The 22,095-nt window shown below is 39.2% G+C and overlaps 2 protein-coding genes across 2 annotated transcripts; both read left to right on the top strand.

Annotated features, from left to right (window-relative positions):
* The first annotated feature begins 9,503 nt into the window (after positions 1-9,503).
* On the top strand, positions 9,504-10,196 carry LOC115756928 (potassium transporter 20-like). Its single transcript, XM_030696909.1, has 2 exons — positions 9,504-9,771; positions 9,868-10,196. Exons 1-2 carry the CDS (start codon positions 9,504-9,506, stop codon positions 10,194-10,196), a joined length of 597 nt encoding a protein of 198 aa, XP_030552769.1.
* A 10,818-nt stretch (positions 10,197-21,014) lies between these two features.
* Positions 21,015-21,721, top strand: LOC115756924. The gene has a single exon (XM_048279365.1). The coding sequence runs from the start codon at positions 21,042-21,044 to the stop codon at positions 21,675-21,677; it is 636 nt and encodes a 211-aa protein (XP_048135322.1). The 5' UTR covers positions 21,015-21,041; the 3' UTR covers positions 21,678-21,721.
* Positions 21,722-22,095: the final 374 nt, after the last annotated feature.

The following is a 22,095-nucleotide window of genomic DNA, read 5'->3' as shown; positions in this document are numbered from 1 at the left end:
AACTTATGGATGAATTTTTGGAGTTTTTGAACGTTTTGCAATATCGGGCAATTTCGGGTCATGAAAAGAAAAATGTCGATTCCAGCCGTATTCCGGCTACCCGCCATCCAAAATTCGTCCAATAGAGTCGCATCACAATGGGCAACAAAAGCCCTAAGTTTGTTCGGTATTATGGTGATTGCCGAACGCGAATTAAGTTGAAGAAATTTTCAGTGGTTAGGGTTTTTACGTCCAAAGGTTTTTGCTTAATTCTAGTCAATTTCTTGGTTGTTTTCGCCGATTCAAGGACTTGTGTGGTCACGTCGACGAGATTTTCGAAACTCATATTTTAATTTGGTATAAAGTGGATTTTCAGAGGAGATACGGACGACGGACACCGTGGCGTAGCTCTGCGAAGGGGCGAACAGGGGCGAGAAGAAGGCGCGCGGAAGCAGATGAATTGCAGGCGTGATTTTGACACTAATTTGCCGTTTTCTTTTGCCTTGTTTTGTCTTTTTCCTTATTTTGTCCTTTTCTGAAAATTACAGTTTTGCCACTGTTTTATCCTCTTATGAGAATTACAGTTTCGCCCATGTTTTGTCTTTTGCGCAAAATTACAGTTTTGTCCATATTTTGTCCTTTTGCGATGAAAATCACTATATTGCCCTTGACACGTAAGTTTACTATTTTTGCCTTAAATGCTGAATTTACAATTTTGCCCTTGGGCGTGTGAATTTAATAAAACTGAGAATTAAGTGATTTGTTAGTTACTAAAGTGGCCGACCCTTAAGTTTTTTGAGTTTTTTTTTTTTAAATTCATATTATTTTATTCAATTATTCATGATTATTTGATGCTATGATTGAAATTGATATATTAAAATATATTTATTGGTATAGTGGATTTATTGAAGTGCATTTATTATAACAATTTAGGGATTAACCCAAAGGTTAATTAATTTCGTACAATTCATGAATGTAATAGTTGGTGATTCAAATGTCTTATTAGATTTATTTGTATATCCAAAGATAGCAAATAAATTTTAATGAGATATATTCGTAATTGCTAAATAAAAATTATTAGCATCATTATGGTTAGTATGTTGACGTATCATAGGATCTCTCAAAGGAGAACTATGATATACATGTAATGTTTAATTTGAATCTGATTGTGATATTCTCAAAGCGTTAATGTATGAGTATTTTCTTGTATACTTGCAGTATTTGTACCTGTTTCTCTTGATTCGTACGATTTGTTTGTTCCATTATTTAATGAAATAAATTTCTCCGATTGAAGTGAACAAGTCCAATTTCACTTAGGTGTCATAGATCTTGATTTAGCACTTCAAGTTGAGAAATTGGCTGCTATTACTGATGAGAGTAGCGATGATGAGAAGTCTTTTCATCAAATTTGGGAAAGATCGAACGGATTAAGCCTGAGGTTCATGCGAATGACAACAACAGACAACTTAAAGACTTCTCTTCCCAAAACTAACAATGCTAAGTAATTATGAAATTTGTGGAAGGACATTCTCAAACTGCTGACAAGTCACTTGCTGGTACAATGATGAACACTTTGACAACCTTGAAATATGATGGTTCACGTACCATGCATGAGCATGTACTTGAGATGACGAACTTAACAGTAAAGTTAAGGACTTTGGGCATAAATGTGGATGAGTACTTTTTAGTGCAACTCATTCTTAATTCCTTGCCTCATGAGCAATATGGGCTATTTTAGATGAATTATAACACTATAAAAGATAAGTGGAATGTAAATGAATTGGCCAGTATGCATGTTCAAGAGGAAATACGGATAAAGAATCAAAAGGCTCATTCAGTTCATCTCTTAAGTCATCAAGAGCCCGAAAAGAATTCCAAGTGGAAAGGTACGAAAGGTATAAAAAGCAAGAATAAAGGATTATACATCCCGAATGATTCTTCTAAGGCTTCTCAAATCCACAAGAAAGAACACAATCTTATTAAGTGTCACTTTTGTAATAAAATTGGACACTTGAAGAAAGATTGTCCGAATCGTAAAGCTTGGTTCGAAAAGAAAGGTAAGCCTTGTACTTTAGTATGTTTTGAATCAAACTTTACCGAAGTTCCTCATAATACTTGGTGAATTGATTTGGGTGCTACCACTCATGTTTCCAATATGATGTAGGGATTCCTTACGGTCCAAGCCCTAAAGCCAAATGAAAACTATGTGTACACATGAAATAGAAAAAAAGCTTTAGTTGAAGGCATTGGCATTTTTTGTTTAGAATTAGATATTGGGCACTATTTGGATTTGTTTCGAACCCTTTATGTACATACATTCTCCCGTAATTTAGTTTCTTTGCCAAAATTTGATGCAGCGATTTTTTTCTTTTAAGTTTGATTCTGGATCTTTCAATTTGTTTAAGAATAAGAATCTTATTGGAATTGGGACCTTATATGATGGTCTCTACAAGTTTAAACTTGATAATGCGTTTGTTGATATCAAAATGACCTTGTATCGTATTGTTGGCACTAAATGCAGTTTAGTTGATGAGAATTCTGCTTACTTGTGGCATGAACGTTTGGGTCACATATCCAAATAAAGGATGTAAAGATTTGTGAAGAATGAAATTCTTCCAAATTTGGATTTTATTGACTTTGGAGTGTATATTGATTGTATTAAAGGTAAACAAACAAAACACACTAAGAAAGACATCACAAGAAGCACAAAGCTTCTTGGAATTATACACACCGATATATGTGGTCCTTTTGATATTCCATCTTTTGGTGGAGAAAGTTATTTTATTATTTTATTGATGATTTTTCACGTTATAGTTATGTTTATCTATTGTATGATAAATCACAATCCGTGAATGTACTTGACGTGTATATTAAAGAAGTTGAAAGAAAATTAGATAAAAATGTGAAAATAGTAAGGTCGGATAGAGGTGGTGAATATTATGAAAAGTATAATGAATCGGGACAATGTCCAGGTCCATTTACTAAATTCCTCGAAAGGCATGGTATTTGTGCTCAATATACAATGCCAGGTACACCACAACAAATTGGTCTAGCAGAAAGGCATAATCGTGCTTTAATGAAAATGGTTAGGAGTACGATGAGTTATTCATCTTTACCCTTATCTATGTGGATGAATGCATTAAAGACTTTTATGTACTTATTAAACAGGGTTCCTAATAAGGTAGTTCCAAAGACTCCTTTTGAACTATGTACGGGTAGGAAACCTAGTTTATAACACCTACATGTTTGGGGGTGTCTAGCAGAAGCACGTATTTACAATCCACATGAAAAGAAATTGGATTTTAGAACGACCAGTGGTTATTTCATTAGTTATGCAGAAAAATCCAAGGGGTATAGATTTTACTGTCCTAATCATAGTAAAGAATTGTTGAATATGGAAACGCTAGGTTTATTGAAAATGAAGACATAGTGGGAGTGAAAGAATGCGTGATGCTTGCATTCAATAAGTTAGGTTGGAGGTTCTTTTACCTAAAACTTCTCAAATTGTTATTCATGATATTATTGTTCAACCAAACAATAATCAAGAACAATAAATAAATAATCAAACACTCCATAAAGAACATGTCAATAATGAGCTCACTGTAGTTGAACCACCATAAATAGCATTAAGAAGATCTCAAAAAAATAAAAAGTTAGCTATTTTTGATGACTATATGGTTTATCTATAAGAGTCAGAAATTGACTTAGGAATTGGTAATGATTCGGGTCATTTTCACAGGTCATGGAATGTAGTGATTCTACAAAGTGGTTTGATGCTATGAAAGAAGAGTTAAAATCTATAAATCAGAATCAAGTTTGGGATATTGTTGAATTGCCTAAAGTATGTGAAAAGGTCGGGTGTAAATGGGTCTTTAAGACCAAGCATGACTAAAAGTGATATTGAACGGTAGAAGGCCAGACTTGTTGTTAAAGGTTTTACTCAGAAAGAAGGCATTGATTATAAGGAGACTTTTTCACCAGTCTCTAAGAAAGAATCACTTAGAACCATTTTGGCTTTGGTGACTTATTATGATTTAGAGTTACACTAAATGGATGTGAAATCTGCCTTTCTTAGTGGAAATCTAGAGGAAGAAGTTTATATGGACTAACCACTTGAAGGCTTTTCAATTAAAGAAAAAGAACACATGGTATGTAAATTAAAGAAGTCAATATATTGACTTAAACAAGCTTCCCGACAATGGTATTTTAAGTTCAATGATACTATAACTTCTTTTGGGTTTAAGGAAAACACCGTTGATCGGTGTATATATATGAATGTTAGTGGGAGCAAGTTTATCTTTCTAGTTCTATAAGTTGATGACATTTTGCTTGCTGCTAATGATCTTGATTTATTATATGAAACCAAGAAATTGTTCTCTAAGAATTTTTAAATGAAAGATATGGGTGAGGCAACGTATGTGATAGGAATAAAAATATTCCGTGATAGATCACAAGAATTGTTAGGATAGTCTCAAAAAGCCTATATTAATAAAATTCTAGAAAGATTCAATATGAATATATGTTCAGTAGGAATAGTTCCAATTCAGAAATGGGACAAATTTAGCCTTATGCAATGTCCGAAAAGTGAATTGGAATGAAAGCAAATAAAAAGTATTCCTTATGTATCTGTTGTTGGGAGTTTAATATATGCTCATTTTTGCACCAGACCGGACATCAGCTTTGCCGTCAGAATGCTGGGCAGGTATCAAAGTAATCCATGATTGGATTATTGAAAAGTTGTAAAGAAAATTCTCAGATACTTGCAAGGAACGAAGGATTATATGCTCACTTACAAAAGATCCTATCATCTTGTAGTGATTGGATATTTAGATTTAGATTTAGATTTAGCCGGATGTGCTGATACAAGAAAATCAACGATTGATTATTTGTTCATTTTGGTTGGAGGTGCAATTTCATGGAAAAGTGCAAATCGGTCGATTATTGCTGCATCCACTATGAGGCTGAGTTCATGGCATGCTTTGAGGCCACTATTCATGGATTATGGCTACGAAACTTTATTTTAGAGCTTGTGATTGTCGCTAATATTGACAAGTCGTTGAAAATTTACTATGATAATTCTGCAGCAGTTTTTTTCTTTAAGAATGACAAGTATTCTAAGGGTGCTAAGTATATGGAAATCAAATATTTGTCCATCAAAGAAGAAGTTCAGAAACAAATAGTGTCAATTGAGAATATTAGCACCAATATTATTATTGCGGATCCATTAACAAAAGGATTGCCGCCCAAATTATTTAATGAACATGTTGAAAGGATGAGCATTATTGGACGTCACTAGTGATATTGTATTATGACTTTATTTATTTTATGTATTTGACGCTCCGAGCTCATTTATGTGTGTTTTGATTTATCCTGTTTTCTACTTAGTATACATGATGGAAGTAAATGAATGTTTGATAGGATAGTTTCTAACAAATATATTATAATTGGACCATTGACATATTTTTTATTTATGAATCATGATAAGTGGAGAGCTATAGTTGTAGTACATAGAAGGGACTGTGTCGATTAATGATACACAACCACTATGACTCGCATTAGTCTTTTTTTACTTTATTGTGGTTATTATGCGATAGCCAATTAAAGAAATTTTATAACATGATCTTATTATGCACTTTACGATATTATTAAATCATGAAAGGAAATTCATATTGGCCAAGTGGGAGAATGTAAAAAAAAAAAATGTGGCTGATATGATTTATTAATGACGGTTTAATAATTATTTCATGTTATAATTAATTGTGTTGGTTATTAAAGGCATAAATGAACAGACAGAACTCTTCACATGCTTTGATGGATGGTGTTTGTTGAAGATGTGCCTATTGATAGCTTTATTTAAATTGAATTTGGTCTTCTCTCCAACCTATCGAAAATTGACGTTTAACAAACAGACGTTAGTTTGTGTTTTCTATACTCCATCAGATAGTTAATGTAAAGTACAGAGGGTTAAGGGAGAGAAATTGTATTATTCATCATTTTCGTCTTCCGTATCAATCGTTCTTGAGGAATCGTTATGGACAAAGGTACGTCTTCATCCTTATTGTGAAAATCACGAATATCGAAAAATCCGTCTATGATCGAATTTCCGCATAAAGTTTGCGTTAATCGCTTACAATGCCCACCACCAGTTTTGGCTGAATTGCTTTTCTCATCAAAAGTTTGTATTATTCTCCTTGTAAAAGCATCTCGCAAAGCAATAAGTCTGCAATGGGCCTAGCTACATAAGGCTAACTTTGAAACAACGTCATCACGAGTTCCTTTCTTAAATTTTTAATCTAACTCAACTAATGTTTTGGTTAAAAAAATTATGATTTATCCAAAACAACGCCTTTTAATCTTGTACTTCATATTAGATAATGCCACGTAAGAGAAAGAAAATTTTGGAAACCAAAACTTTGTTAGTCTAATGAGATGGAGTTAATGGAATGACTCAAGTGTACATATTTGAAAAGTTTTAGGATTTGATTGCATTTTTTTATGAGTTATAGGACTCAATTGCACTTTCTTTCCTTTTTAACAAGTTTTAGGACTTATAATGCACTTATCATAGATTTTAAGTAATCTCACATCATCATTTGAATATAAAAGTTAATAGAGCTAATTTTTCAGCCTCATAATCTAGCATGAATTACATCTAAATTCTGTTTTCACAAGGAAAAAAAAATGATATAACACTAAGGTTAAAATTTAGATAAGTAATAGTTTCCAATATAAATAAAATTACTCACCAAACCTTCCCAAGAGTTAAAAAAAAGAGGAAAAGGAAAAGAAGGGGGGCTCAGCTCCCAAGTGTTATGTGTAGGTAATAGAACGATAGGGTGTGTATAGCAATACTTCTACTCTAGAAATCAACTTGTAGTCAAATCTGATTTGGCCTTTAAGGGTTAGCGGTCAAGTTGTGTTGGGTCGGGTCGGGTCGGGTCGGGTTGGGTTTAGAAAAATCCATTTTAAGGTGAAATGGGGCGTGCCATCTGCTCCCTCCCTCTCCATTTATCAATCTACCCCCACCATTCTCCTCTTCCTACCTACATGCCTCCCTCATCCTTCTCCTTCTTCTTCTCATGGTCAAATCTGCAACGTTTGACTTGCAATCAAGTCTTGAATCATTGGACCAATCATCTAGTTGATCTTTCAGGTGCAACTTTATAAGGATTGGCTTTTATTTGAACCTATGTAATTATCAATATGCCTCACATTATTGCCTTTTTTTTTATGATGATGAACACAAAAATAATGAGTACACTTCGAACAATGAATATGTAGAATGTCACATACCATAGTGTTAGGTGAGTAGAAATTATGAGTGAATTGGTAAAATACAATGTCATTGATAATACCACTATCAATTGCTTGAAAACTTGAGCTAATAAACGAAGACGTAATTTAATCCAACTTTGCTCCTCAGCCCCTAGGTTGAGTGGCTAGTGGCACTTATTGTCCCTGCCTTAGTTGAAGCTATTGCAACTCACATTTTGAGTGACGTAAATACAAGGTAAATAATAGACCATCATTTTCAGGGAAAAGACCTCTGCCTTTTTTTTTTTTGGTGATACAAAGATTGCTTCTATTCCCGAAATTAAAGGTTCATACATCAAGGCCCAAGAAGGGGTGTCAGTGCAAAGAAGGTCCCAACGGAGTTGGGGCAGGAAGAAAGCCAAAAAATCGGAGCCCTAATGGAGCGGCGCAATTTCGCAAGCCAATCTGTTACCTGATTTGCACTTCTTAAGCAATGGGTCATCGGGATATTATGATGATGGGCCAAGATATGTTTGGTGCGTTTCTTTTGTTCCCAAGGCCCAATTTTCATTGTTCCTTTAAGGCATCCGTTTAGACTAAATATGACTTTTCATAGAATGTCCGTTTGCCGAAGTAAGGTATAACTCAAAATCTTCACTATCAATAATCGCAATACTACTACATAAAAGAATGTCTCCCTCGGCAATTGTGATTGAGTAGGGTCGAAGAATTGAGAATCTATCCCGAACTCCACTCGCTTTGCTTTTTACATAATTAAGAAACTCAATTGGAGATTTTTACTATTGGAATCATGTGGAAAAGAGTGAGCACACACGCATTTTCTATAATTGTAAATTTTTACGGGACTTTCAATTGAAAATTGTCATACGTCACCATTTAACCAGTTAACCAGTTAACTCCAGAAGCTTCTATCTTCTCCCCAGTGAGCATCATGATATAAGGAGAATATCAGTGCATCTTCTCTTAAAGCACAAAAGGAATTTTCTGGGACTCTTAGATGACGAGTTCTTCCGTTACTGCAAGAAGAGAACCAAAGCTTGACCTGACCAGCTTTAACACAAAGATGGATCAAACTTTGGTTACTGCTGAGTTTTCACAAGTGGGTAAGTCAATTTGGAGGATGGAGCAACAACACATAAAGTTTGAACGAAGAACGGATTACATTTTAGTTCTTTCTTTCTCATGGCAAAACCAATATATAATCTGAGATTAATGTTAAAATTTTGATAAGAAATAATTTCTAGCGTAGAAAAAAAGTATTGTCCAACCCTTCCTGGAGTCTATAAAGAAGAAGAAGAAGGGCTCGGCTCACACGTTTGAGACATTAAGCTGCCAAAATATAATAGATGATAGCAGTAGAGAAAGCTATGCATCGATTGAACTATCCATGTTGATTACTCTAGAGAAGAGAATAGTAGAAAAAAGTTTTCCTGTGGGCGCACGAAATACATCCTTTTAGACGTGCGAGGAAACATAGAGATATAAGAGGCAGTTGGATCAGCTTTACATTAATGCGACCTATATTCTTCCTAAGCACTGATTTGAAAATGTCATTTTCTTCCTAATATCATATATTTTGTACTTCTGAATTTCATGTATCATACATCACTTGTTAACGTTTGGTTTCATCTATATCACTAATATGAAAATAAGACTTGAGACTATTATTGGGTGATTAAATCAGGAAGGAGGAACGATATGAAATAATACTGAGTAATTTTATTAAAAATATTTCATTAAAGTTTTGTCTTTAATCAAATAGTAGTAATTTAGATAACATTCCAAACCTTAATCCGTCGACATCCAACAAACAAATGTTCTATATAAAAAGTGAATATGTACCCATCATCCATACATTTCAATTCCATATAACACCCAATCCATATTTTAAATGCCTCCTACATTTTATATATGCCATGCATTCATTTAATGTAAAATAGAACTAGGAAAAAAATCATGGATAAAAAATAATGTGCCATCATGCCCAGAAAAAGTTCAAGGCGGGATCATTAACCCTAATTTCAATAGCATCTCACAAGTGTGGATTCGTGAATGTTGGTCAAGTCGGTTATAGGAGACGGACAGTCAATAACGCTAAAGGAGCACGACGGAAGATTATCAGAAGGAATATTGTCCCTAGTAACTAAATTATCGCTAGTAACTAAGCTTCCCTCCCCCAAAAGAATACGCAAAAACAACCCTCAAGTTGTCATAGTATGCTTCGAGGGGGCCGTAGGCCCTCTGAGACCATGACACAAGCAAGTACATGCCCTGCATTCTCAAGCCCAACACTATGGATGCAGGGCACCTCCGGGCTTGGGTTGTGGTGGAAGAGGTTGCACAGCCGCCTTGACCTACTGCGTCAATTGGAGGTGCCAAGCTGCCGCCTTCGGCGGGCCTCTTCCATGAAGTCCTTTCTCGAGAATAGGAAGGCGGCTAAGTACTTGCTCTTGTTTGTAATTATGTTGGGCACCGCCATGGTCATTGGAGACGGGATCCTCACACCATGCATATCCGGCAATAATTTCTGCATCAAGAACGTTAGTTTCCTTGGTTGAATATCAATAGATGGTTCTGATGGTTCGGATTCTTTTCTTCTTTTTCTGGGAGCAGTATTGTTGGCTGTTGGGGGCATAAGAGAAGCCGCACGTTCACTTGGAGATGATCAAATCATGTGGATCTCTGTGGTGATCTTGATCCTTCTACTTCAAGTGCAAAGGTTCGGGACTTACAAGGTTGGATACAGCTTCGCCTCGATTCTCTCTGTATGGTTCCTCAGTATCGGACTGATCGGCATCTACAATTTCGCGAGACATGACTTGGGAGTGATCAGAGCCCTCAATCCACTCTACATCGTCCAGTTCTTCATGAAGAACAAAAAGGAAGCATGGAGTTCTTTTGGAGGGGTGATTCGACGCATAACTGGTAGTCCAAACATCTAGTCCTTTCATTGATTAAGTGTAGATGACTGATAACATATAGTCCACTCTTTTGACAGTAAGGTCACTTGAATTGTAGTTTGGTAGATAGAGATAAGGCGCGATAGAATTTTTTGTGCAAGTGGACTTTGGCTGCGCGAGTTTTTTGCGTTAGTGGTTATTCATCATGATTGGCCATTCTAGAGGTATTTTGTGTAACAAACATTTTGGCTCCGAAATATGGCCGCCTGGTCAAGTCTTAGTTAATGTGGTTATTCACTTGAGTTTTGATATCCCTTCTCTTTTAATTGATAAGATTTCGAATTTGTCAGCTGGAGGTGACTTTCATGGTTTAATTTAGACTTTCTCAAATGAGTGGTGCTTATGTAGTTTTTAAATTTGTAAACTCATATGTTAAAGTTGATAAGAATTAAAGAGCATACTCGTTGTATAAAAATTGGATCCGGCGTTAGCAACCTTCTATGGTATTTCAAATACTTCTTGGGTAGTTGTTTGCCTATTGGTGGTGGGTGTTCAATTCAGTCTGTGTAATTAAGGTGCGTTGCTCCTCTTTGGAGTGATGCACACACGCACATCCGTGTGATTAATTTTATAATTCAAAATATTCAAAGCTCTAAGCTTGATTGATCATTGCAAATGTATGAAGAACCGAGTCGTCCAAATCTTTTTATTTTAATTTTCTTTAATAAGATGATATTTTATTTATCAAACTGACAATGGCTATCTTTACTTTTATGTAAATGACTTTCCCAAAAAATTGTACTTCACATGAGAAGTGCGCATTTATCTTCATTTGCATGTAATTCAATAACATTTAGGGAAGGTCAGATGAAAAATTCTCCTCAAAGTCCATATTTTGTGCCTGTAAATAAACTTGCTAATAGATATAGAACAACATTGAGGGAGGTAGTGATGCGGATGTCATTAGTAATATGTTTCTGGATCGATTGGATCAACACAAATCTAATCGGAAGGCGAAACGGTGCTGCGGCTAGAACCAGCGGATCAAGTCGACGACGTCGGATTGGGCTCAAATTCGGTAGGCTGAAGCGAAACGGCGTCCTGATCAATACTCACGGCCTTTGGCCGTGACTAACGATGGATTTTGGCCGTTCGAGAATGTCTAGATGGGTTTTCCTATTTTTTTTAGTATTTTTCGGGCTTATTTTTATTTCAGTGGCACTTTTGTAATTTTCCGTTTTTTGATATTTTGATTCCTAATTAGACTAGGGTTAGGATAACACCCTATAAAAGGTGTTTATCACGTTTTTTGAAGGATCATCATCAATAATATTCACATAATTTTCGAGATTTCTCTCTTTTAGCAAGGGTTTTCTTGCGTTATTCGCCGAACGCTGCGTTAGGTGGTATCAGAGCCTATGGCGGCCGGCGGTGGTCTTCGTGACGATGTTCGGGAGACTGGAGCCCCAATCCTTGGGGACGACGCGCTGCAACGTTTGGAGCAGCGTTTAATGGAACGCATAGATCGGCGATTTGATCAAGGCCTTCGTCGTTTCGAAGAGCGATTTGATGAGATAGCAGATCGATTCGAGGGTCTCGGCGTTGATGTGAATCGGAATCGGCGACAAGGCAGAAGGCCGGGTGCAGATTTTGCTCGCGGTGACCCCGTCGATAGGCCTGTTCCTGTTCGTAGGCATGATAATCCTCTTTATTCAGAGAGTTCGGAAGAAGAGGAGACCGAAGTTTCGGATGAAGAACGTGATGATTATGCAAACCGGAACAATTATGGAGGAAATCGAAGGGGACGTTACAACGATCGTGGAAGAAGAGACGGCAGGCGACGCTATGACGATCGTGAAGGTAACGACTTTAAACTAAAAGTCGATATCCCTTTTTTTAATGGAGGTCTGGGAATAGAGGAATTTCTGGATTGGGTTGTTGATATAGATAAATTCTTCGATTATATGGAAACCCCTAGTGAGAAAAAGGTGCGATTAGTAGCCTGTAGATTGAAGGGGGGTGCGTCTACATGGTGGGAGAGATTGCAGCATAGGAGAGAGAGAGAAGGAAAAGAGCGAGTTCGAACTTGGCAGAGGATGAGAAGGTTCTTGAAGCGGGAGTTCCTTCCTCCCGATTATGAGCGGATCATGTTTCAGCAATATCAACGTTGCCGGCAAGGTAATCGGTGCATACATGAGTACACGGCAGAATTTATGAGGTTGGCGGAGCGGAATAACTGTCGGAGACGGAGGGGCAACAGGTGGCCGAGATATCTCGATGGGTTGAAGCCCTTCATCCGAGATAAGATTGGAGTACGATTTTGCGGAATGCATGCAAGCGAAGAACATGGCGATGAAGGCGGAGATGATGCAGCAAGAACGGGGTAAGAGGGGCTACGAGAACTATAGAGGTAGCGGTTCGAATAGTTACGTAGAGAAGAGCGGCTTCAACAATCGCTATAACGCAGAGCGGAGTCGAGATGATAAGGCGGTGGAGAAGCGCCCTATGAATGAGACGAGAGATAAGGGAACGCAAGCGCAGAAATCTGCGAACCCAAATCCTTACGCTAAACCAGCGGGGATAAAGTGCTACAGGTGTAATCAACCTGGGCACAAATCTAATGAATGCCCTCGAGAAAGACAAGTTAATGTGGCAACGAGGGAAGAGGAGGAAGATGAATATTGTTGTGAACCGGATGGCGACGAGGATGATTTTGAAGAAGAGGAAGAGGAGGTGAATTGTGTTGTACGCAGGATGATGTTAGCCCCAAAATAGGAGGATGATTCGCGGCGACATCGGTTATTCCGAACCGGATGTACCATTTTGGGAAAAATCTTCACTGTGGTCATTGACGGTGGGAGCATGGAGAACATTATCGGGAAAGAGGCGGTGAAGAAGCTAGGCATACCCGTGGAGAAGCATCCTAACCCATACACGTTAGGATGGATTAAATCTGGAGCGGACAACATTCGGGTGAGCGAGCGATGTAAAATTCCATTCTCCATTGGTAAATATCATGATGAATTGTATTGTGATGTGGTAGACATGGATGTATGTCACGTGTTATTTGGGAGGCCGTGGCAATTTGATGTAGATGCTCAACATTCAAGGAGGAGTAATCAGTATAATCTCGTGAAGGATGGTGTGAAGTATACATTGCTGCCCTTGAAGAACAAAAGCAAACAAGGTTGCCGGAAGTAATTTCCTTACCCTTACAAGGAAATTTGACTACGAAATTAAGGAGACCAGGGGAAATTCATGTTTTGATAGTAAAGCAGGCAATTGAGGCAGAGGCTGAACAACAAGTAGAGGAGCAACTTGAATCGGTTAGACCTTTATTGAAGGAATTTAGCGAGTTGATGCCCGAAGAGATTCCGGACGGGTTGCCTCCTATGCGCGATATTCAGCACCATATAGACTTAATTCCTGGTGCTAGTCTGCCTAATCTACCGCACTACAGGATGAGTCCAAAGGAGAGCGAGATTCTAAAGGAGAAGGTGAAGGAGTTGCTTGCGAAAGGGGCATATTCAGAATAGTATGAGCCCATGTCTTTGTTCACCTGCCCGTTAACTCCTAAGAAAGATGGGAGTTGGAGGATGTGTGTAGATAGCAGAGCCATCAACAAGATAACTGTGGGCTACAAGTTTCCTATTCCAAGATTGGATGACATGCTGGATAGGTTACATGGCGCTAAGTGGTTCTCGAAGCTGGATTTGAAGAACGACTATCATCGATTTCGTATTCGGCCCGGCGATGAGTGGAAGACAGCTTTCAAGACAAAAGAGGGGCTTTGCGAGTGGTTGGTGATGCCGTTCGGGCTTTCTAATGCTCCAAGCACTTTCATGAGGCTTATGAATCAAGTTTTGAAATCTTTTATTGGCAAATTTGTCGTAGTTTATTTTGATGATATCCCGATTTATAGTAGAACCGAGGAGGAGCATTTGATGCATTTGAGGGAGGTGTTGACAGCTTTGCAGATCAATAAGCTGTATGTAAATCTTAAGAAGTGCAGTTTTCTGACTAATAAGTTGTTATTCTTGGGATTTATTATCACCGCTGAGGGAATAGAGGTGGATGAGGCGAAAGTTAGAGCAATAAGAGAGTGGCCAGCTCCTAAAACCGTTTCTGAAGTTAGGAGTTTCCATGGGTTGGCTACCTTTTATAGGCATTTTATTAAAAATTTCAGTACTATTGCGGCCCCAATTACAGAGTGTATGAAGAAAGGTAAATTTGTATGGGGGAGGAAGCCGAGAGTAGTTTCTTATTGCTCAAGGAAAAGTTATGTACCGCGCCTGTCCTGGCTTTACACGATTTTGATAAACCTGTTTGAAGTGGACTGATGCTAGTGGAGTGGGCATAGGAGCTGTTTTATCTCAAGAGCGCAAACTAGTTTGCTATTTCGGTGAGAAGCTTAGCGACGAGACGAAGTGGAGTACTTATGACAAAGAATTTTATTACGTCGTAAGGGCTTTGAAGACACAGGGAGCATTATCCGATTGGAAAAGAATTCGTGCTTTATTCTGATCATGAAGCTTTGAAGTATCTGAATAGTCAGAAGAGAATTAGCAAAGACATGCACGCGCGTTGGTGTCAATTCTTGCAAAAATTTCCTTTCAGATTACAACACAAGTCGGGTGTGCGAATGTAGTAGGCGATGCGTTGAGCGTGAAGGGCTGGCTTGCGATTACGTTAAGCCAAGACATTCCGGGATTCGAGCAACTGAAAGACGCTGTATGCGGCGATGATGACTTTGGACAGATTTGGGGGTCATGTGCTCTTTGGGCAACTTTGTGCAAGAATTTTATGCCATGGATGGTTATCTGATGCGAGGTAATCAGCTTTGCCTTCCTCGGACCTCATTACGAGAGAAGGTAATTCGTGATTTACATGAAGGAGGTTTAGCTGCACATCCGGGACGTGACAAAACTATTGCTGCCGTTAGGGAGCGATTTTACCGGCCCCGATTGCGTGGAGACGTCAACAGTACGTGCAAAAAATGTTATGTTTGTCAAATCGCTAAGGGGCAATCTAAGAATACAGGTCTATACATGCCTTTACATGTCCCGACAATATATGGGAAGATCTGTCTATGGATTTTGTGTTTGGTTTGCCACGAACCCAAAGAGGCGTAGATTCTGTTTTTGTTGTGATAGACAGATTTTCCAAGATGGCACACTTCATTCCTTGTAGGAAAACGTCTGATGCGATAAGTGTGGCCAGATTATTTTTCAAAGAAGTGGTTCGCTTGCATGGAGTGCCTAAATCTATTACTTCTGATAGAGACAGTAAGTTTACGGGGCACTTTTGAAGGACTTTGTGGAAGCTCTTTGACGCTTCTTTGAATTTTAGTAGCACAAGACACCCGCAGACCGATGGTCAGACAGAGGTGGTCAATAGAACTCCGGGCAATTTGATTCGAAGCATCTGTGGAGACAAGCCGAAACAGTGGGATATTGCTTTATCTCGAGCAGAGTTTGCTTATAATAATGCAGTCCATAGTTCTATTGGCAGATCGCCTTTTTCTGTTGTTTATACAAAGGCGCCTCAGCATACTCTAGATTTGATACAGTTGCCTAAGCAAATAGACAAGAGTGTTGCAGCGGATCATATGGCTAAATAGATTGTAGAGGTGCATCAAGAAGTCGGACAGAAGATGGCGGAAGCTAATAAGAAATATAAGGCAGCCGCAGATAAGCACAGGCGAAAGCAAGTGTTTGAGGTAGGTGATCGGGTCATGGTGTTTCTTCGTAAGGAGCGGTTACTAGCTGGATCTTACAGCAAATTGCAGCAGAAGAAGTACGGGCCTTTTACTGTCGATAGAAGAATCAATGATAATGCTTATGTTATAGACCTTCCACATAGCATGGGCATATCCAACACTTTTAATGTTCTTGATTTGTCGCCATTCCATGAGTCAACCGAGCCGATGTATCCGGATTCTGATTCTAACTCGAGGGCGAGTTTTTCTTAAGTAGAGGAGAATGATGCGGATGTCATTAGTAATACGTTTCTGGATCGATTGGATCAACACAAATCTAATCGGAAGGCGAAACGGTGCTGCAACTAGAACCAGCGGATCAGGTCGATGACATCGGATTGAGCTCAAATTCGGTAGGCTGAAGCGAAACGGCGTCCTGATCAATACTCACGGCCTTTGGCCGTGACTAACGATGGATTTTGGCCGTTCGAGAATGTCTAGATGGGTTTTCCTATTTTTTTTAGTATTTTTCGGGCTAATTTTTATTTCAGTGGCACTTTTGTAATTTTCCGTTTTTTGATATTTTGATTCCTAATTAGACTAGGGTTAGGATAACACCCTATAAAAGGTGTTTATCACGTTTTTTGAAGGATCATCATCAATAATATTCACATAATTTTCGAGATTTCTCTCTTTTAGCAAGGGTTTTCTTGCGTTATTCGCTGAACGCTGCGTCGGGTAGGGACGAGGATGAGCATAGTCCTTTCGAAGCAACCGGAAATGGTCGCAAGGAGTTTTTGGTTGGAGGAGGTTATGTCGAAATTTTCGACAATACGAGAGTTGTAAAAGATGACAATATTGATGTCAGAGGCTTGTTAGACGAAGTAGATTCTGATGATGTAGATGAGGATGTGGCGGATGTGAAGGATGAAATCCCGCCACATGCTGACCCCGATGCTTCGCTCGGTGACATTAACAAGTCAAACAACAACTCTATCAAGGTCACTAAGCAGGGAACTGAGAAGGGTGTACGGCGGGATCTCCTCCGCCACCCGACCTCATTCGTGTGCCACATGTTGATTTGCATCATTGGGACCCACTTATACTAAAAAGCCTCTAGCATCGACGTCATCTCTTCTATCGCCCTCGCAGTTTCAAGAAGGTCTACATCACCTCCTTCGAGAAGAACCTCCTCTGGACTATTGTTGTCGTAGTCTTCCTCCTTGACCAAGTTGGGAGGTAGTTGTTGCTACAAGAATTAGTGCCGGCGAGTCGATCTTCTCACTTGCCTCTCTCGAAATGTGTCTCGCCATCATTGGCCACCATAGACACATGAAGCTCATGTGAGCAGTGGCCATGTGCATGGCCTCAAAGTTGTCCTACGTGGCCGTCTTTCATTGAGATGGGACTAATCATGTGGGTGTATAGATCAGAGATCCTCCTGTTGAAGCTCATGCGTAGGGGTAATCAACTGGGGTCCCCTTGGACTGGGTGATCAGTGGAGTCTCATCAATGATGCTTTTATTCTCGATAAGGTTTTCTTCAACATGACAATGCCAAAAACACGGGGGCGGACGCCGGGCGAGATGTGTCAATTTTTTTTGGTAAATGCGTCGTCAAGTGTAGGTTTGCTAAGGGAGATGGAGATGCAAAGGAACAATTGGGATCGATAGTGACGCAATGGAGGCCGCGTCGAGGGCAAACTAGGGAAATAATTACAAGGTGGTGTTTGGTAGAAATGGATGCCATTATTAGGGCATTTGGAGTGATTAAACACGAATCAACTGAGTGATTTGCTAATGTGAATAGGGACAAAAAAAGATTTACTATGATGAATTTTCAAAGGAAAAAAGTAAAAAAAAAAAAAAATCTGCTTTAGAAATCAACTTCTAGAAAAAAATTAAATTTTTTATTTCTACTTCTGAGAAGGGTTGATTTTTTTATTCCTGCTTTAGAAATCAACTTTCAGAGTGTAGTAAATGTTTTTTACTTCCTCAAGTTATTCTAAAATTATTTCTGGAGAAAAAAAATATTTGAGAAGCAAAAAATAAAGTTGGGTAATCGGATAGATTTCTTCTCCAGGACATTGCGTTACCAAACAAATTTTCTCTCCAAAAACACTTCCGAAGAAAAAATTTCACTCCAGAAATGTTTCACACATGCCCAAGTTGCCAAAATTAACTTCGATAGAAATTGAGATGAAAAGATATACCAAGCGCGGTAATTAACGGACTTTTAAAAGAATGTAATATAAAATTATGTGTTTTCGATAATGGTCTCATGGGTATGGAATGGATGGATGGCGATATAGCTTCGTCGGATGCTCAAAGAGGCCTAGATACTCCATCAATATCTGAGAGACTCCTATCCATTAATCTTGTGAATATGTAAGGGTTTTGAGTTACATACACAATTCCATTGTGAGAAACTAAAGGTTCATGGAACGTGCCCTTTTTATTTATTTATTTTTATAGAAATTACAAATTATAGTTATCATTTATTCCTCAAAACCTCACTTGAATTGTTCTAAAACAACCCAATTTCAGTGACTATGAAGTGTATTTGTATGTAGTTCTCCAAAATAACGCAACAAAATACTCTGCAAACTCCCAAATCCTTACGTGTCTCACCCTCCCAAGCACGTCTACCATCGGTGCTCTGATGCTGCTGCTGCTCTCTCTCTCTCTCTATACAACGCAGAGGACAAGGAGGAAGGCAGAACAAAGTGATGTTAAGGGTTAAACAGGGTGGAGTTAAGTTTCGCCTTCTGGCTATCGGTGGTCCACTCGGCAATTATTAAAAGCTTTCCTTTTTGTCAGCCTCGTGCTGCAGATGGGAGGCTTGGGAGCTCGACTTGAGCCGTGCATGAAATCCGAGCGAAATTGGAGGATGTAGAGCGGTCCCAGATACATGAACAATTTTAGTAGTAGTGTGGCATTTATTAGAAGAATTAGTCCAAGTTGATCATAATTTCTTTTTGACCTAACTCCTAGAAGAAGAAGAAGAAAAGAAGAAAATTCCAAGGCCACATGTGATCCATGCCCGTCCTTGAATGATGTTTCACGTTCTTTGTCCTCTTTGTTTTTTTTTTTTTTTGGCCTGCCGTGTTCAGCTAATTCAGTAGAGACTTTTCCTTCCTTTGTCAAGTTATTGAGCCCTTTTGGATCGAGAATAGCAGCTGCCAGATGGCCTCGGACGCAGAGGGTCCATTTCGGCTTTGTTTCCATTAAAATTGTGTGTCGAGTTTGAACGGTAGAGATTTTTTCCGTACTCCTCATTTATATTAGCTGCGGAAGAGAGATCTCCTACGAGTCGGGCTAGAAATTTATTCACGCATCTGGCTGCAAATGGAGAACTTCACAAGCTTGTCTTCTTTCGTCGAATTCTCTTCACCAACTTCGCGGGGCTCTTCGGAATATCTTATCAGCACAAGAGGCAAATCCGGAAGAAAACAAAGAGTCATCACTGAGTCTGGTGGTCTTCTGTATTATTATTATTATTATTATTATTATTATCTTCCATTTTGTCTGAGCGGAAGGGACACTCTTTCTTTGGTTTTATGGTGAGATTTGTACCACGTGGAATGTGTGACCGGGAGAAATAACATAACAATTCTCAACAAAATCACAAATCCTTACGTATCTCACCCTCCCAAGCATGTCCACTATTTCAGCAAAGATGTCACTTGACTTTTGATTTGTAATGTACGAACTTATTGCACTTAAAACACTTGACTTTTGATTTATCACGTGTTTTAAAATTTCTAGTGAAATTTGAATTTCCACTTCTACCTCAAGCTCCTCCACGACATCGACCGCCTTGATAGCCTTCTCGACTTGATGGAGCGACCCGACTTTGTAGTGCGTGCTCGAGAACCGAACCAACAGACTTTTGATTCATTCTTTGCTCATGCGAGTACAATGAACCCATCAACTGCTCCACCGTCAAGGTTAACACATCTTGCCCTTCCTCGATCATGGCGACGATGTAGTCAAATCTTCCATTCAAAGACCTCAAGATTTTTTCTACAACACGTACATCGTGGAGTTCTTCACTATTAACCCTCAATTCGCTAACGATAGTTTGCACATGATCAAAATATACCGAGATTGATTTAGAGTCATTCATGCGTAAAGACTCGAAATCAGCTCGAAGCGTTTGTAGCCGCACCCGCGGTTCTCGATCGTCGCCTTTGTACGATTTTTGTAAAATATTCTACACTACTTTTGCAGTCTTCGCACATGATAATTTTTCATATATCGTTTCCTCTACAGCTTAAAAGATTGCATATAATGCTTTCTGATCCTTTTTCCGTGACTCCACCAAAGATTCTTTCTCTTCCTTTCTTAAAGCCTTGAATGCTTCGGCATCGGTCACTTCGTTGTAGCCATTTTCAATTAGATTTCACAAATCTTGTGATTTGAAAAGAACTTTCATCTGGACGGATCGGTTGTTGAAATTCTTTCCGTTCAACTTTAGAAGCTGTAATTGAACAAAATTAGTAGATGACATTTCTAGCTATGATACCAAATGTTGGAACTAAAACAATAATATGACTTTTGGAAATTTAGACCAATGGGACAAAATAAAGATAGGATGAAATAGTTCTTTTATTGGAATGCAAAATATTTCGCGGTACAAGTGAAGCTCGTTATTTGTTTCCGTGGCTTCTGATGGATACATAAACCACCCCCACGTACTTATAGCAGAACACGTGCACAATGAACCCCTTCTGAAGACAACATCCAATGGAGCAAAACAAAAAAGAAAAACGTGAAAAACTACATTTAATGCAATCCATGCGTAGCACTAAAAGTCCACAAACGTTGCAACAAATGTGACACAAAGTGAAAAAGGAGCAACTGATGGAGGTGGCTTCTTCTTCTTTTTACTATTCATGAATAGTTTTGCAGAAATCTTCATCTTCTTTCTCCTTTTTTTATGCCAACCATGAATCGCGCTCAGCCGATTCGTTTTTATTCATCTTTTTCAGGGGGACCACCCTAAATCAAGGCCATCAACATCCAAATTCAGAAACGGTGACAAACGTGCTCAAATTCGAAAATAAATTTTATATTTATCAAACACTTCATTGTCCTCTATAAATAGCCCAATTAGTTCAACACCATTCTCCATCCCCAAAACAACTACCAGGTGTCTAAGTTCATCCTTGCTACGCTCGTGATCCTATGGCTTCCTTGCAATCCTCTGCGATGGAGTACACCTTGAAGAACGTAGCCAGCGGCACTCCTGGCGGCATCCATTTCGATAATCACATCGGGTTCCCGTACAGCTTGCAGACCATGATGGAATCCATGGATTTCGTTTGGAGGCTCTTCCGTCAGGAGGCCCACGACGATCGCAAGAGCATCACAAGAGTGAGCCTGTTCGTGGAGAACATGAACGCCGTAGCCCACATCAGCAACGGCGATATCCACATAAGCGCCACGCACCTCGGGGACTTCTCGGGGGTCGCCAAGGCACGGTTCACAGGGATCATGTACTACGCGATGGGGTGCGTGTGGCAGTGGGACGGGACCGGGCAGGCCCCCCGCGGGCTCGTTCAGGGGATCGCGGATTTCGTGAGGCTCCGGTCAGGGTACGTGCCGTCCCACTGGGCGGCGCCAGGCCAGGGCAATAGGTGGGACCAGGGTTACGACGTCACGGCGCGTTTTCTTGACTACTGCGAGAGCCTTAGGAGCGGGTTCGTGGCCGAACTGAACAAGAAGATGAGGACTGGTTATAGCAATGACTACTTTGTCGACCTGCTGGGCAAGAGCGTTGACCAGCTCTGGAACGACTACAAGGCTAAGTACGCTAACTAGCTTGAGTCCATACCTGGTCGATGGATGTATGTGCTTAGTAAAAGCCTTGGCTATGGCACAAAATGTATGTGCTTAGTAAAAGCCTTGGTTATGGCATAAATAAAACATGCTCAAATTGACTTTGGATTATTTACGATTTACTCTAATTTGCGTCTACTCCTTGCCATTCGCGCAAATGTCCGACCGACAAGTTTCTTTGCCGGGGACGATTCAATCCGGTTCGCTTGGGCTTGCTAGATTGTGTGGGATCCATTTGAGATTCATATGATCCAATGATCGATATTCATAGTGATGTTTTTAAATGTGGACCAGTAAAAAAAAAAAAAAACGAATATGACTTCCGGTTCTCGAATCAATCGATTCAACCCATTCAACCAGCAGGTTGATGATTTGAGCAAATTGCAACCGAATTGTCTAA

This window comes from Rhodamnia argentea, chromosome 5 (genome assembly GCF_020921035.1).
Source record: "Rhodamnia argentea isolate NSW1041297 chromosome 5, ASM2092103v1, whole genome shotgun sequence".
Classification (NCBI taxonomy): domain Eukaryota; kingdom Viridiplantae; phylum Streptophyta; class Magnoliopsida; order Myrtales; family Myrtaceae; genus Rhodamnia; species Rhodamnia argentea.
This window is presented reverse-complemented; position numbering and strand designations above follow the sequence as displayed.